Below are 13413 nucleotides of genomic sequence, written 5' to 3' on the forward strand. Positions count from 1 at the left end.
CGTCATGCGCGAAGACCACATGTATTTCCCGATGCCTATCCGCAGCTTTAACCACTTCTGTAACAAAAGGCATAGCGATGAATATCGAAGTCTTTATAATTTGCAAAGTTGACAAAGTGACAAGATCAACTCATCGATTTCGCGAAGGCCAATACAGAAATATCATTTCGTCAGATATAAGATACCAAATGCAGTAGATAACCATGCAAGCAATAAGGGCATAAACCTACCCCAAAATCTCACTCGCATCACCCCGTGCAACGCCGACTCCCTAGGCTCATACCTGTGGAGCGCGCCGTCATTTTGACTGCAGCGGACGTGAGTGAAATTTGCCCTGAACATTGTATCTCAGACTTCCATCATTATAAATGTTCGATGCAGAACGTCTGCAAATTTTGGAGCACCGGTCAAGATGGGAGCTAGAGAAAGGGAGCATAGGTTACATTGAGGCTTGGGACGACGGTAAGTGCCTTCGCTTCGGCGACTCACAGCCCAAACCGCCGGCCAGCGCTGACCTCCACACCATAGGCCTTTCCAATAATATCTACCTAAAGTCTGGATTTTGGACGACTTTGAGGTGGCCGAATGGCTCAATCAAAAGGGCAGGTTCGCGCCTCCAGACTGGCAGCGCGAGGGAACCGCGCGAGTCCGGCTGTTGCTCTGTGAACGCTTCGAATCCAGACCTCTATGGTTTGCCATGAGGCGTGGATCATTCCTGGAAGTGGGAAAAAACACTCGGACTGCCCTCTACATCTTTGGCGATATTGGATTGGGCCGGTGGGAAGCAACACTCTCATCTGACCTTCACGCAATATAAGGGCGTTCGGTCGTTGGAGTCACTCGGTGAGTGTGAACCAAATGATTGATACCCACACGCGAGCAATGATAACATTGAACTGGAACTGAACTCTGCTGTTCTCACTATGAAGCGACCTCAAATGCTTCAACTCGGCAATCTGGGCAAGAAAATGTCACACTACTTCGAGACCCGCACAACACTGGCTTTGATACATGGCTGGGACATCTTTTCTGACGTGAACAAAATAAGCGGCGATAAGATCATCTCTCATATGACAGCCATCCACGAAATGATAAAGACGTCGAGCAGCCTGCTGTGCCACCCCTTGTTACTACCCACCACTTTTCTTCGGCTACATCTGACCAAGGCTGAGATCATGAGTGGCCAGCTGAACGAGACTAATCAAAAAGACTCTCGGCGTCACTCAGGCCGGTCGGCTGGTGAAAAGAACCGTCAAAAGACATCCGCGTCACCACAAATATGAACCGCATGATCACGGACGAGAAGGCGCGGATTAATACGACGGCGCTCCTGAGCACCACAATCATGGATGCTGTGAGCTTTTTGGGAACGCCAGAGTGGGACGAAGAATATATCAAATTCCTCCTTCGGGTTAACGAGGAAGTTCGGAGGTATCAATAGACAGCACAGCTATGAAGCCAATGGCAGTGGTGACGATGCTCTTCCTTCCTCCGACCTTTGTAGCTGTAAATTCCAACACTTGAGTGCCCTGGCTTATAATTCCATGAAGCAGCGGTCACACTGACTATTGCACCCTAGGCAGATAATCTTCAGTATGTCAATGTTCAACCGGCAGGCCTCATCCTCATCAGACTTAACCAGCGGCGGCGGCGAGCCCACAGTTGTGCCGCAGTTTTGGATCTACTGGGCCGTCAGCCTACCTTTGACCGTCGCCATCGTGATCGGCCGGCGAGTGTGGTGGCATTTTCAGAAGTCTTACCATGAGACCAAGCTCTTGAGATCAGAGAAGGAAGACGTAATCTTCGAAGACAAGCCACACGAGAACGGTCATGGCCCAAGGAGATGGCGACCACGACAGGGAGTAGGACGATTTATACTGTTTGAGCACTTTAGAGAAATGTGCTACCTCATCAAGTTATTTATTCACAATCGTAAGCGCGCATTCGTATTCGTAAAACTTGTTGAGTCGCGCTTATCGCTCTCATGTTCGGATCGGCAGAAGGGGTTGGCACGGCAGACCTCAGATACGCTCGATACGCCGGGCCATTTTCTGGTATGGCCTACGATCACCGTCGACACCTTTTTGAATCGTCACACTTTCGAGTAGGCATAAACTGTAGAATGTTCCCCAGACTTTCGTTGGATCATGGTTTTTTTAACTCTCGGCTTGCATCCCCTCCATCTCGGCCTCGGCTTGCATTGGCGGTTTCCAAAGAGCATCTTGAAATGTGGGGGCTTGTTCCGACGTTGATACCGGTAGTCGGATCGAGAGCCGACTTGAGTCACATCCCAAAGTCCCTAGATAGCAAACGCAGATATAACAAGGCTAAAATTTCCCCTGGCTTGGTTGTGTTTCTCATGATTCATCCCATACATCGTTCACTTTGCGTCATACGTTCAATCTTAGGAGATACACCTTCTACTTACTGTGGAGCTCGTCATTCGAAAGGCGCAACTCCAAGCGGCAATCGTTACAGTTTACCCACCCGCACTCCAGCATCAACAGCTTCTTGACACACATACCTTGAACATGACCTCAATCAGCGCCGAAATGCGGAACCGCCGCTGGACGAGAGACTCGTACCTTATCTCGACAGATGCATCCCTCATCTCAGTCGCCCAACTCAACGCTGCATTCGCGTCGGAGGCCGTCTACTGGACCAAAGCTATACCGGAACCCATTTTGAAAGAAATGCTGCAAAACTCCCTCTGCTTCGGCCTCTACGACACGACCACTTCTCAACAAGAACCCAGCACCAGTAGCGGCAGCGGCACAGCTCAAGAAAACGCCGCCGAGTCGGAGGAGTACCACCGTTTAGTCGGCTTCGCCCGTCTTGTCACAGACTTTATATCCTTCACTTATGTCACAGACGTCTGGGTTGATCCCACAATGCAGGGCAACGGCCTGGGAAGATGGCTAGTGGGATGCGTGCAAGAAACGCTCGAGCCGATGCCGTACTTGAGGAAAAGCATTCTGGCCACCGATAGCTGGGATAAGTCTGTGCCGTTTTACGAGAAGATGATGAAGATGAGCGTCATTGGCGGGCAACCTGGAGGCCAGGCGATCATGCAGATGAAGGGAAAGGGGGCTCCAGGGTATACGGAAAAGACCACTTGAATCTTGCTACTATTCCATAGATATATGTGTCGGAGGTTAGATTTATCTACAGGCTGGTTTTCTACAAGACAAGTTTACGCTAGACGAGATCTCTGCGCAAGAACACCGTCCTTCGAATGAGCAAGTTGCCATCTGGATCCTTTTCCGGGAACCCGTAAAAGTTGTTGATGGTGTGGATCAGTCTATAGCCTCTCCTTTCATACCACGCATGCGTCGGTGTCTACATGTAAGACGGGTGAACCAACCATGTCAGTCTTTGGCAACTCGTAATGATTACAAAGGAGGAAAATCAACTCACCGGTGGGAGTTTGCCCTGCGCCACAACCATGGACTCCTTTCTCAACTGGTCCTCTTTGGAGACCGTGTCCAACATGAGCGTCTTTGCGCATAGTGGCTCGCTGGTGGCCATGCTCTCAACCAAGTCCATGGCGGCCCTGGCGATGCCGCAGCTCTGCAGTGCAAAAGACACGTAGAGGCTCTTGATCCAGTAGACGTGGTCTTTGGGGATCGGGAGGTTGAGGGGCGCCGCGGCGGGGTTGTCGATGTCGAGTGAGATGTGGCCGACGGGGTGAAAGGATGCTCCTGTCGGGGTTCGCGGGGTAGCGCTGATCGAGGCTGCTGTGTCTAGAATGGGGTCTTTCTCCTGGGACAGATGTGAGCATTGATGCACGGAAGAGGGAAAGAGGTTAATGGGTTTTGAGGGGACCAACTTTTGGATAATCGGCGATGTGCTTTGCGAGTCTTGCGTCTCGCTCCGGGTCCTCATCCGCGAGTACCTATGAGCGCGGTTAGTAGACGCTTAGGAATGTGACTGGACGCTTGAAAGGGGATTGAGAAGAGTCGCGCAAAGCTCAACGGTTCTCACTATTTGGTCTCGTAACTCGAATCGAATCCCCTTTGTGACGGTTCAGACTTACGAGCCAGTATATGCACTTAAATCCGGTTCGCTGGTTCTCTTGCCATTGAGGCACCAGGTCCGAGGCCCAACCGCATGCTATTCTCTGATCTACCATCCGTGTGAAGTGGTCCGAAGAGTTGCAATCCCAGGGGATCAATTCAACTTTGGCTCTCGACATTGTGGTGACACTGCCTCTTTGGTGCTAAATGGGCCGGTGAAGTTTCATCCGAGTTGAATGAAGGTGAGAAAGAAAAAAAGAAGGAAAAGTTGGCCAGTCCTACTGTCAGACCAAATGTGAAAATTGGGGCTTGGCTTTAAGTTAAGAAAGTGCACTTTGAAGGAATGTCGTGACGGTGAGTCATTATTAATTACCTTACATGTAGCCTAATGCCTCCCGGATTGTCAGAGTGTCGCTTTCAAAATGGATGTGTTCGGTTGGCGCCGGTCGGCGGGTCTGGAGAACAGACTCGACCGGCTTCTTGGAACCTTCTTCGGCTTCGGTCACTTGGAAACACTCTGGGAATTTGGGAAGGATACTCGAGCCGACAAGTTATTAAATTAGCGTTTGTGGGGCGCGCAATGACACAATCATCCCGCGCTGGTATGGATGTACGGGGTAGAGAAAGACCGAAACAATTATCTTAATACCAGTACTTCTCGGGCGCTCGTAAACCATTCTGGGATAAATCTCGAGACAGTCTAGCGGGCAGTGTATCACATGGGTCGAGAGATAAGACGCTTGGTAAGCTTCCAAACCCCGGAGACGGGCGTGATCTTCATGCAAGATAATGTCACTGGTGCTTACATGTACCGGCAAACCATTGTCTTAGCCAATGATCAGTTTTAGAGATGCTCGTCATAATGTGATTGATTATCTTGTAGGATCCATGTCGCTGCCCAAAAACAAAATAGCCACAACTAAACGCCCCGTCCATTCTATCCGATCATGCAAATGTTATGCTGAAGTCTACTATGAGGGCATCACCCACGACCCGTTCGAGAACCACGTCCCGGCCTGTGTATAGTCTAACGTCACACCATCCTTCATGTATGCAAATCTAAAGTACTCGGGAAGCACCATCTTGGCCTTCCTTAGCCACACAAACTCGTTGTCGTCGGGGCCATTGGCAAAGTAATACCGGAACCGCTCGACATCGTTGACCAGGGCGCTGATACCGTCGAACTCGGTGGCGATGTTTGGCGGCACAAGCCAGCTAAAGGTCACACTGGGCTCAAAGGAGCCTGTGGAGAAGATCGGCTTCGCAATCTGCGGGAGCAGTGAGTTGAAGGGGCCATCCTCGCGCAGCTCATCGGGCGTCTGTAGGACCGAGTCGAAGCCCCAGCGAGCGATGCCGTTGACGAAGAGGCCCAGCAACATCCCTTGGTAGAAGAGAGATGTCCGCGTCTGCATGCTGGTGCCAGGGAGCAGACAGAACGCCATGATGTAGTGGTGCACGCGGAGGTCGACGCCGGGAATGGAGACGCCGACGATGACGGCAGCCAGGAAAAGCGCGTACAGCGCCAAGAATCGGGGTAGTCTACCCTCGAGCCAGAAGAAGTACACCTGCTTGGCCATGACGAAGGTCAGAATGATCAAGATGAGAGCCAGCGCGGGCTTGGCACCGGGCTGGTGCTCAATGTCGTGTGCCGTGAGGCGCTGGATCGGCATCCATCCGAAGGTGTAGTTTGACAGCGCGCCAAACCAGAACCCTCCCAACCAGAGCGCCGTCTTCTCGAATTGTGCCCTTAGATCCATGAGGGTTCGTCTGACGCAAAGCCGGTAGAGCACGGCGGCGCAAAAGAGTGCCGGGAGCAGGCGGCCAGTGAACTTGGAGATGCGATCCGGTAGGACGGAGGCAGCGTGCCGCGATGCGGTAGGCGGATCGGAGCCGAAGCTGACATGGGCAAAAATGCCGATAAAGGAGACGAAGAACTGGCAAGCGGGGCTCGTCGTGAAGAGGGAGAAGATAGAGGTGAAGAACATGGATGTCGGGAGAAGAGCTTGGCGAGGGTCACGCTTGCCGCACTGGAGGGTCGGGTCTGCGGTGAGGTTATACGACAGCGGGAAGTACGAGTCAAAGGGGACTGTCTCGACGCCGTTCTTTGTCGTTCTATTGAACTCTTCCTGCTGGCCGAGGCGATGGAGACGGCCGCAGCCTCCGCTGAGGTCCGTCACGATGCCTGCGTGGATCGCCGAGGCGCAGATCATGGAGTCGCCGCGGTAGATCTCATCGCCTACGACCAACGGCTGGTAGACGATCTCTCGGTCACCGACGGCATGCGGGTTCAAGAGCTTGTGAGCCATGCAGTTCGCCGGACACCTGAAGGAAAATGAAGAATTCGTGAAAGGCCGGCAGTCGGCGCCGTCGAGGCCGCACCCGTTCTTGAAGCGCCAGAGGGTGTCGCCGCAGTCGAGGTTGATGACGTCCCTACCGAGCTCATCCCTGATCGCCCGGGACGACGCGAGGGGAATGGAGAAAGCAACGGCCCACAGCGCCAGGAACACGGCGACGACAACGGCCTTCCGGCGTGTAGTCGGCGCCACGAGGTCGAGCAGGCGCGCCGGCGCTTCCTGAATGGCAGGCAGGAAGGGCCGGATGGTGTGTACACGCGGCGGCTGGGGCCCTGCGAGGCAGTGCCGCTTGTGGGGGACGTGAGGGCCGAACTTTTGCTGCGAGAACAGCGAGGGCGTGCTGGATGTGCTCTCCTCGAGCTCGTAGCCTTCTTCTCCTTCGGCTAGGAACTGGGCCTCCTCGTCGGCGCTCCGGCGCGACGACGCGTCAAAGTCGTCGTCCATGTCCTTGAACGGGCGGTCCCCGCGTCGGGGACCATCGCCGGCGCCCATTCTGATTCAACCTTCACCGATCCCTCCCTTAGCCCTCTCGCCGCGTTTCTCCCCTTCAACGTCGGGGAACGCGTTCTCTCAGAGATCAGGCGTTTACCGAGTCAGTTCATAAGTACATGTGAGTACGTATGTGCGAGTGAGTGAGTAAAGTAAAGTAAAGGGTTCTGAATTGAAAGTCGATAGAGAGTTGCTGACAGTTGACGAGTGAGGAAAAGTAAGGCTGTGTTTTCTTCCCTCTCAGCTCTCAGGGGGTGGGAAGATCCCGAACAGGCAGCAGAGAAACAAAGGAAGACAGAGTGACGGCCGGCGCTTAACGGAGCACAGGCGACGTGGTCGAACTTTAGACTTTCAAGAACCACAAAGAGGAAAAGGCCGCCATCAACGAACGCCTCCCAAATCACAAAATGGGACACCCAAAAGCCTCAATAGGAGCTTCTTCAAGGGTGGAAATTAGTACGATGATCGGAAGGATCGGAGGGGCGCGCTATGCTCAGGAGGGGGAGCGACCGTGTTTGCTGTCCCCTCCAATGCCACGCTTTTCGAGTTCCTCGCCTCGCTCTGCCGCTTTTCCAGTCCTTTGCCTCCTCTGCGACACGAGCGTCAAAGCTTCTTTTTCTCTTGAGGGAGACGAGACGCCAAACTGAGACAAATAGTGGAGATGTTTCCAGGGATCTGCTGCGGTTAATCGGCGCCGTCGGGGTGCGCTTCCTCTCGTTCCCCTGCTGCCATGTTTTCCCTTTGGACCATTGAGATTCCATCCTTTGATAAGCGAACAACTGCCAACTCCTAGACTCTTGTACTGGTTCACAAGTCTCTTGAGCAATCCAGATGACTCTCAGGTCTTCAGAGAACAGGAGGAGAGAGCTCCCAATCGTTTTCGGTTGGGTTTTCCGAAGCCAGTGACCTGAATCTGGCTTACTCAATCTGAAACTAACAAGGGGCGCCTTGGCCAGGGTCTCACAGGGCAAATTTTAGCTCAAGATGAGACTAATATAGCTATCGATACGAATCGGCGGTGAGTCGAGGTAGGAAAATCAAATCAACCCAAAGCAAACGAGGGCAAATCTCGGCCTGAGAACCCAAACATTGCTCTCATCATGGAACTCTCAGAGTGACATTGACGGCGAATATGACTGAAGAGTGAAGACCGAGCCTCACTCCAGAGGCTGAAGCCTTAAACCAAAAGAACGGATGGCCCCGAAGCACCGACGGAGCGTTGCTACCGTGGCTTCTAGCGCGCATTCCATCAAAGTCAAATCCCCAAATGACATCAATTGACTTTAGTTCTGCATCAGAACTTTTATGAGTGGCAGAATCACTTAGTCGACGAGAAGATTGGCATGATGCAGCCCGGGTGACACAAAGTTATGTCCCCGTTCAGACACGTTCACATGCTACGGGTACGCATCCCGCGTTCATGGTAGATATAAACGTGACAACGCCCCAGGTCCATTTTCCTTATGTCTGCCCTATGAAATATTACCGCTTGTCAATGGCTGTGACAAAGATCCAGCCGCAAGTCCGACCGCCTCTGCGAAGTGGCCATAAGGCAGGGGACTTTCTGCCCGGTCGATCAGCTGGAGTAAATCGCATCATGTGCTCGAAACTGCTACTAGGTATTCCTCCGGCCAAGGGACCGAAGACTCCTACTTTAGGCTACTTAGATTTCACAGGTATACTCCATCTTCAGATCAACCCGGGGAATGCCCTTGAATCCAGCCGGAACCGCGTACGACACATTATAATACCAGTGGTTCCTCAACTGTTGCCCGTAAGAAATCGGCAACTTGTCCAACCCCGGCGCCGAGACATTGACGCTCAGACACGGCAGTTCTTCCAATCCGGTAATCGTCTTCCCGCCCAGCGTCCACGAAGGCGGAATCCCAGACAGCGCGAACGTGAAAATATCGGACCCTTCCTGCGTGCTGTTCGGGTATGATACGCTGAGGGACCTCTCTCCCGCCACAGCCGAGATTGTCGACGCCGAAGGGTACAGCAAGAAAAACCCGATGTAGGGGTACGGCGTGTGCGACGGGTCCGAAGCCCAGTGCACGATCGCCGGCACGAACTGATTCCCGCGGTTCTTGGTCTCCGCGAGCTCCTGTCCCCCGATCATGAGCGGCGCGCTAACCCAGGACGTCGTCGTGCGCGTGGCGTCCGAATCCAGCTCCTCCTTGACCTCGCGCGTGATGCTACGCTCGCCGGCCCAGGGACCTTTCGCCTTCAGCGCCGCCGCGGTGCCGTTGGAGATGTGCCGGGCCACTGTATCGGAAACCAGTGCAATCGCCGCGCCCTGTGCCGCATCGAACAGCAAATCGCCTTCGCCCTTGGGCGGCTGGGGCCCGTACTCGCGCCCGAAGACGGCCCACCAGTACATGGGCAGAATGGATGAGTGCTTGGTCATGTCGCGGGTGTAAGCGCGGTCATAAGGCCCGACAAGGTTGCCGAGGTAGGGGTTGTAATGCGCTGCAATGTCATCCCACAGCTTCGTGAGGATGTACTCGGCGTTCTCTGTCAGGGTCGCGTTGCGCGGGCCGTAGGCGATGTTGGCGGCCAGAGCCCAGATGTCCATGCCATAGTAGTTTGGCGCGTTGTACTCACCAAGGGTGTTTGAGCCATTTGACTTGAAGAGCTCCAGCAGCTGAGATCCTTGGGTGTTTGCAAAGTTGGTGAAGGTTGCGTTGCGGCGGCGGGCGCCGATCCAGCCGACCGTGAGGGCGCGCATGAGGCCTGGGTTGGAGTATCCGAGAATGAGGTTATCGCCTTCGGGATAGCTGCCGTTGCGCCTCATTGCACCGATGGCTTGGATTTCGAGGGCATCTTCGATCTTCTTGACTAGGTCTGCGCCGAGGAGGTCGGAGTAGAGTTCGACGTCTTGTACTAGTTGAGTTCTGGGTCGCGTCAGTATCCGTTCATGTACATGCCCGCACCCCTCCGAATGCTTAAAAACAAATCTCTCCAAGTCTTGGTATACTCACCCTATGAACTCTCTCCAGTTAGGGTCGTAGGTGGTCTAAATCTTCGGTCAGCCGACTTCGCTGACAACCTCTGCGTTTGCACTCAGACGATGCTCACGTAAATCTTGGGAGTGTACAGCTCAGAGTTCGGGGTCGGATCTGGCTCATCGGGTGACAGTTTGAAAGTGCCATACCATGCCGACTCATAGTCCGAGGTCATTTGGCTCGCCAGGCTGCATCGCAGACCACAGATTAGCACTCTCGAGCCTTCTTCACATGATGGATCCAACCGACTTACATGTTCTCAATCGCCGCCTTTGCGTTCTCCACGTCGTTGCCCTCGTTGCGATGGAGCAGACCCGCCGTGTACCAAGCTGTGAAGCGGACGGACCACGGACCCTTGTCTTGGTACCAAATAAGGTTGTACGAGTCGTCCCATCTGGAGTCCTGGACCCCCATAGAGAAGTCGAATAGACTTTGGGCATCTAGACCGTAGTGTAAGTCAATCCGGACTACCTACTTGGCAATTTGGATCTCTATTGTTTTCTTACTTGCGGAAAGCTTTGGCTTGCTGGTCGCGGCGGACCCCAGCGTTGCGCCAGAGGCCACAAGCAAAGCAGCTACCGACTTGAGATGCATCGTGCGAGTGGGAATGCGAGAGACACTGAGCAAAGTCAGAAAACGCTTTCCAACTGGACTCATCCACCTCCCTGCCGTCTCATGCCTGCTACTATATACCAGAAGACACCTCCAACAATCACAAGAGTGGATATCGCAGCATGACCACGAGAGAATCGATCAATTATTCCGTTCACACATGAGCATCGCTAACATCCTTAGCCGGGGGTAGATCACCATTGACCAAGAAACACCATCATCAACCCCTCACGCCAACCTCACTCAGGCCTCCTCGACCGAACTGCCCCTATCCTCCCTGACCGAACTGCATGTCCGCCAATCACAGACATCAATTGCAGCTCGACAAGCCCCGGTCCGAACCGGGCCGGAACCGGTGGACCATCACCGTACCCCGGGCGAGGTTACATACCCCAACTTTGGTCTTAGTGAGCTGCGCTCGGGCGGGGTTTAGGTAGACGGGTTTGCGGGGTGAGATTTGGGAACGACGTGTTGGTCTCGGGAATGGCACCATGAGAGGGCCGGGGATAAACGTCGGGATGATAGAGGCACTGGGGCTTATCCGATGTTGAATACTTGTTTAGCTGCGTGACTCGATGCTCAAGAACCTAGCCTTCGAGGTAAGGGACCAGTCTCCGCATCTTCAAAGGTCATGTTACCAACCGCATATCTGCCGTCGTTCCTGATTCGGAAGCATTTCGCCCGAGTATCTCGCCAGCGGCTGATAGGCGCAGCCAACCCGAGCCCATGGATCCTTTGAGGGAACCCCGCTGGTATCTCCTGATCTCCCCTCGGGAGCTCCTATCGGTAGGCTGAGGTTTACACGACCCCAGCAATTTCTACTCTACGAGATGTCCTACGTGACTTCGGCCCGGAGGTTGACCGGACATGGTGACATCGAAGCTGCTATCGGGTGCCGAGTGGGATACGAACGGATCGGGCTTGGTGTTGTTATCTCGGAGCTCTCAGCATATTAACGATCCCGTGTCTCCCATCCCTCGGAATCCTGCAAGGTCGATTGTCCACAATTTGATTGGAATCATCTTGTCCTTCGACCGCAGCAATGTCGAAAAACGCCGCTGCAACGACTGAGCCGGCAGGCGGCATCCCCGTCACCGTTGACGCCGCTATCGCGGATAAGAGAGGGGCGTTTGCTTGGTTCTCAAATGCGGGAATAGTCAAGCTGAACTGTGTCATCGCGCTTTCGTTGGTATCAAGCTACGCAACTGGCTACGATGGCTCGATGATGAATGGTCTCCAGTCTCTGGACACATGGCAGGAATCATTCAATAACCCTGGAGCTCAGCAATTGGGACTGTTAGTTTGATCGTTTCTCCAATCCCTAGTCTACTCTAACATTAGGCAGCCTGAATGCGATCCAGAACGTGGGCCAGCTTCTCGCACTCCCTTTCTGCGCCTGGTTCTGTGACCACTTCGGACGCAAACCCGCCCTCCTCTCCAGTGCCTCCATCCTCCTCATCGGAGTTACCCTCCAAGGTGCGGCCCAGAATGTCGCCATGTTTATTGTCGCCCGCGGCGTTCTGGGCTTCGGCCTCGCGCTCAACATCACCGCCGCGCCCCTGATAATCATGGAGTTGGCGTATCCGTCCCAAAGGGCACCACTGGTGTCCATTTACAACTCCCTCTGGGGACTGGGAGCTCTCAGCGCCGCGTGGATTACCTTTGGCACGTTTCGGATCGGGAATACGTGGGCCTGGAGGATCCCTTCTATCTTGCAGGGACTTTCCAGTATCGTGCAGCTCGGCTTGTGCTTCTTCATCGAGGAATCGCCTAGATGGCTCATATCAAAGGAGAGGGATGCAGAGGCTGAAAATTTATTGGTAAAGTACCATGCCAACGGCGATGCGTCGGATCTTATCGTGCCTTTGGAGATGGAGGAGATCAGGACGGCTCTCAGGCTGGAGGCGGAAGCATCAAGGACTACCTCGTACATGGCCTTTTTCCAGACGCCAGGCAACCGTCGTCGCTTCTTCATCATTCTTGCTGTCGGCTTCTTCTCACAGTGGTAAGTCATACGCTCCTCAAACTGGCCATCAATCATCCTCTGACTATCTCTGCTAGGAGCGGCAACGGTCTGATCAGCTACTACCTGACCTTGATTCTCAACTCGATCGGATACACCTCGCAGGACACTCAGACGTTGATAAACGCACTTATCACTCTCTGGGGATTATTCTGGGGTCTCCTGGCCTCCGTCTTCGTCAACCGCTTCCGTCGTCGAACCATGTTCCTCGCTTCGACTATTGGCTCCCTCGTGTGCTACGTCATCTGGACAGCTCTGCAAGCAACTTATGAAAAACAAACGGACCTTACTGGTGCGGGATCCCCAGGTCTTGCAAAAGGCGTTCTGGCCATGATTTTCTTGTACAATGTCACGTTCACTGTGGGATGGGGCGCACTCCAGGTCACCTACGTCGTGGAGATTCTGCCCTTCAACCTCCGTGCTAAAGGCTTGGTTCTGTACAACTTGTTCGTGGCCTTGGCGTTGATCTTTAATCAATACGCCAATCCAATTGGTGTGACGAACTCAAAGTGGAAATACTACATCACGTACGATGTGTGGCTGGCTTTTGAGGCCGTAGTGGTATATTTCCTGTTTGTTGAAACAGGAAAGATGAGTTTGGAGGAGACTGCAGTCATCCTTGATGGCAACGAGGATAGATTGACGGAGGAGGTGGCTCGGAAGACGGAGAAGCTTGCGCTAGGGACACATGAACATGTCGTAGATCACCATGTATGAGATGGGATAATTTAGGGCGGCTAGGCACTTTGTAGACCATTACTTCTCGACACCAAGTGAGTCAGTAGCTACATGTACTACCTACTATTATTTCCACTGCTCCTATAACTCTCATTGCTTTTGACCCTAGATATTCCCTAGAGAATTCGCTCCAACAGGCGTAGCAATCAAGTAAGAATCAAGGTATAAAAAAATGA

At 53.5% G+C, this 13413-nt stretch overlaps 6 protein-coding genes across 6 annotated transcripts; 3 read left to right on the forward strand and 3 right to left on the reverse strand.

Annotated features, from left to right (window-relative positions):
* Positions 1-527: 527 nt before the first annotated feature.
* Positions 528-1492, forward strand: BDP55DRAFT_426207 (uncharacterized protein). The gene has a single exon (XM_060567487.1). The coding sequence runs from the start codon at positions 924-926 to the stop codon at positions 1281-1283; it is 360 nt and encodes a 119-aa protein (XP_060432693.1). The 5' UTR covers positions 528-923; the 3' UTR covers positions 1284-1492.
* On the forward strand, positions 1280-3119 carry BDP55DRAFT_765910 (uncharacterized protein; the record flags this gene model as incomplete). The annotated part of the gene is made up of 3 exons (XM_060580950.1): positions 1280-1431; positions 1580-1796; positions 2409-3119. The coding sequence occupies 3 exons, from the start codon at positions 1280-1282 to the stop codon at positions 3117-3119; spliced, it is 1080 nt and encodes a 359-aa protein (XP_060432694.1).
* BDP55DRAFT_653863 (uncharacterized protein) lies at positions 3119-4654 on the reverse strand. The gene is made up of 4 exons (XM_060574221.1): positions 4037-4654; positions 3830-3895; positions 3418-3762; positions 3119-3339 (listed from the first exon to the last, which is right to left on the reverse strand). The coding sequence occupies exons 1-4, from the start codon at positions 4193-4195 to the stop codon at positions 3199-3201; spliced, it is 711 nt and encodes a 236-aa protein (XP_060432695.1). The 5' UTR covers positions 4196-4654; the 3' UTR covers positions 3119-3198.
* Positions 4655-4987: 333 nt separating this feature from the next.
* Positions 4988-6814, reverse strand: BDP55DRAFT_546461 (LCCL domain-containing protein; the record flags this gene model as incomplete). Its single annotated transcript, XM_060568657.1, has 1 exon — positions 4988-6814. One exon carries the CDS (start codon positions 6812-6814, stop codon positions 4988-4990), a length of 1827 nt encoding a protein of 608 aa, XP_060432696.1.
* Positions 6815-8339: 1525 nt separating this feature from the next.
* BDP55DRAFT_653868 (uncharacterized protein) lies at positions 8340-10681 on the reverse strand. The gene is made up of 5 exons (XM_060574222.1): positions 10660-10681; positions 10118-10316; positions 9938-10052; positions 9841-9875; positions 8340-9753 (listed from the first exon to the last, which is right to left on the reverse strand). The coding sequence occupies exons 2-5, from the start codon at positions 10276-10278 to the stop codon at positions 8523-8525; spliced, it is 1542 nt and encodes a 513-aa protein (XP_060432697.1). The 5' UTR covers positions 10279-10316; positions 10660-10681; the 3' UTR covers positions 8340-8522.
* Positions 10682-11518: 837 nt separating this feature from the next.
* On the forward strand, positions 11519-13216 carry BDP55DRAFT_546299 (general substrate transporter; the record flags this gene model as incomplete). Its single annotated transcript, XM_060568639.1, has 3 exons — positions 11519-11772; positions 11822-12481; positions 12538-13216. 3 exons carry the CDS (start codon positions 11519-11521, stop codon positions 13214-13216), a joined length of 1593 nt encoding a protein of 530 aa, XP_060432698.1.
* Between the last annotated feature and the right edge of the window lie 197 nt (positions 13217-13413).

This window comes from Colletotrichum godetiae (assembly GCF_030913485.1).
Source record: "Colletotrichum godetiae strain CBS 193.32 chromosome Unknown BDP55scaffold_9, whole genome shotgun sequence".
Lineage (NCBI taxonomy): Eukaryota > Fungi > Ascomycota > Sordariomycetes > Glomerellales > Glomerellaceae > Colletotrichum > Colletotrichum godetiae.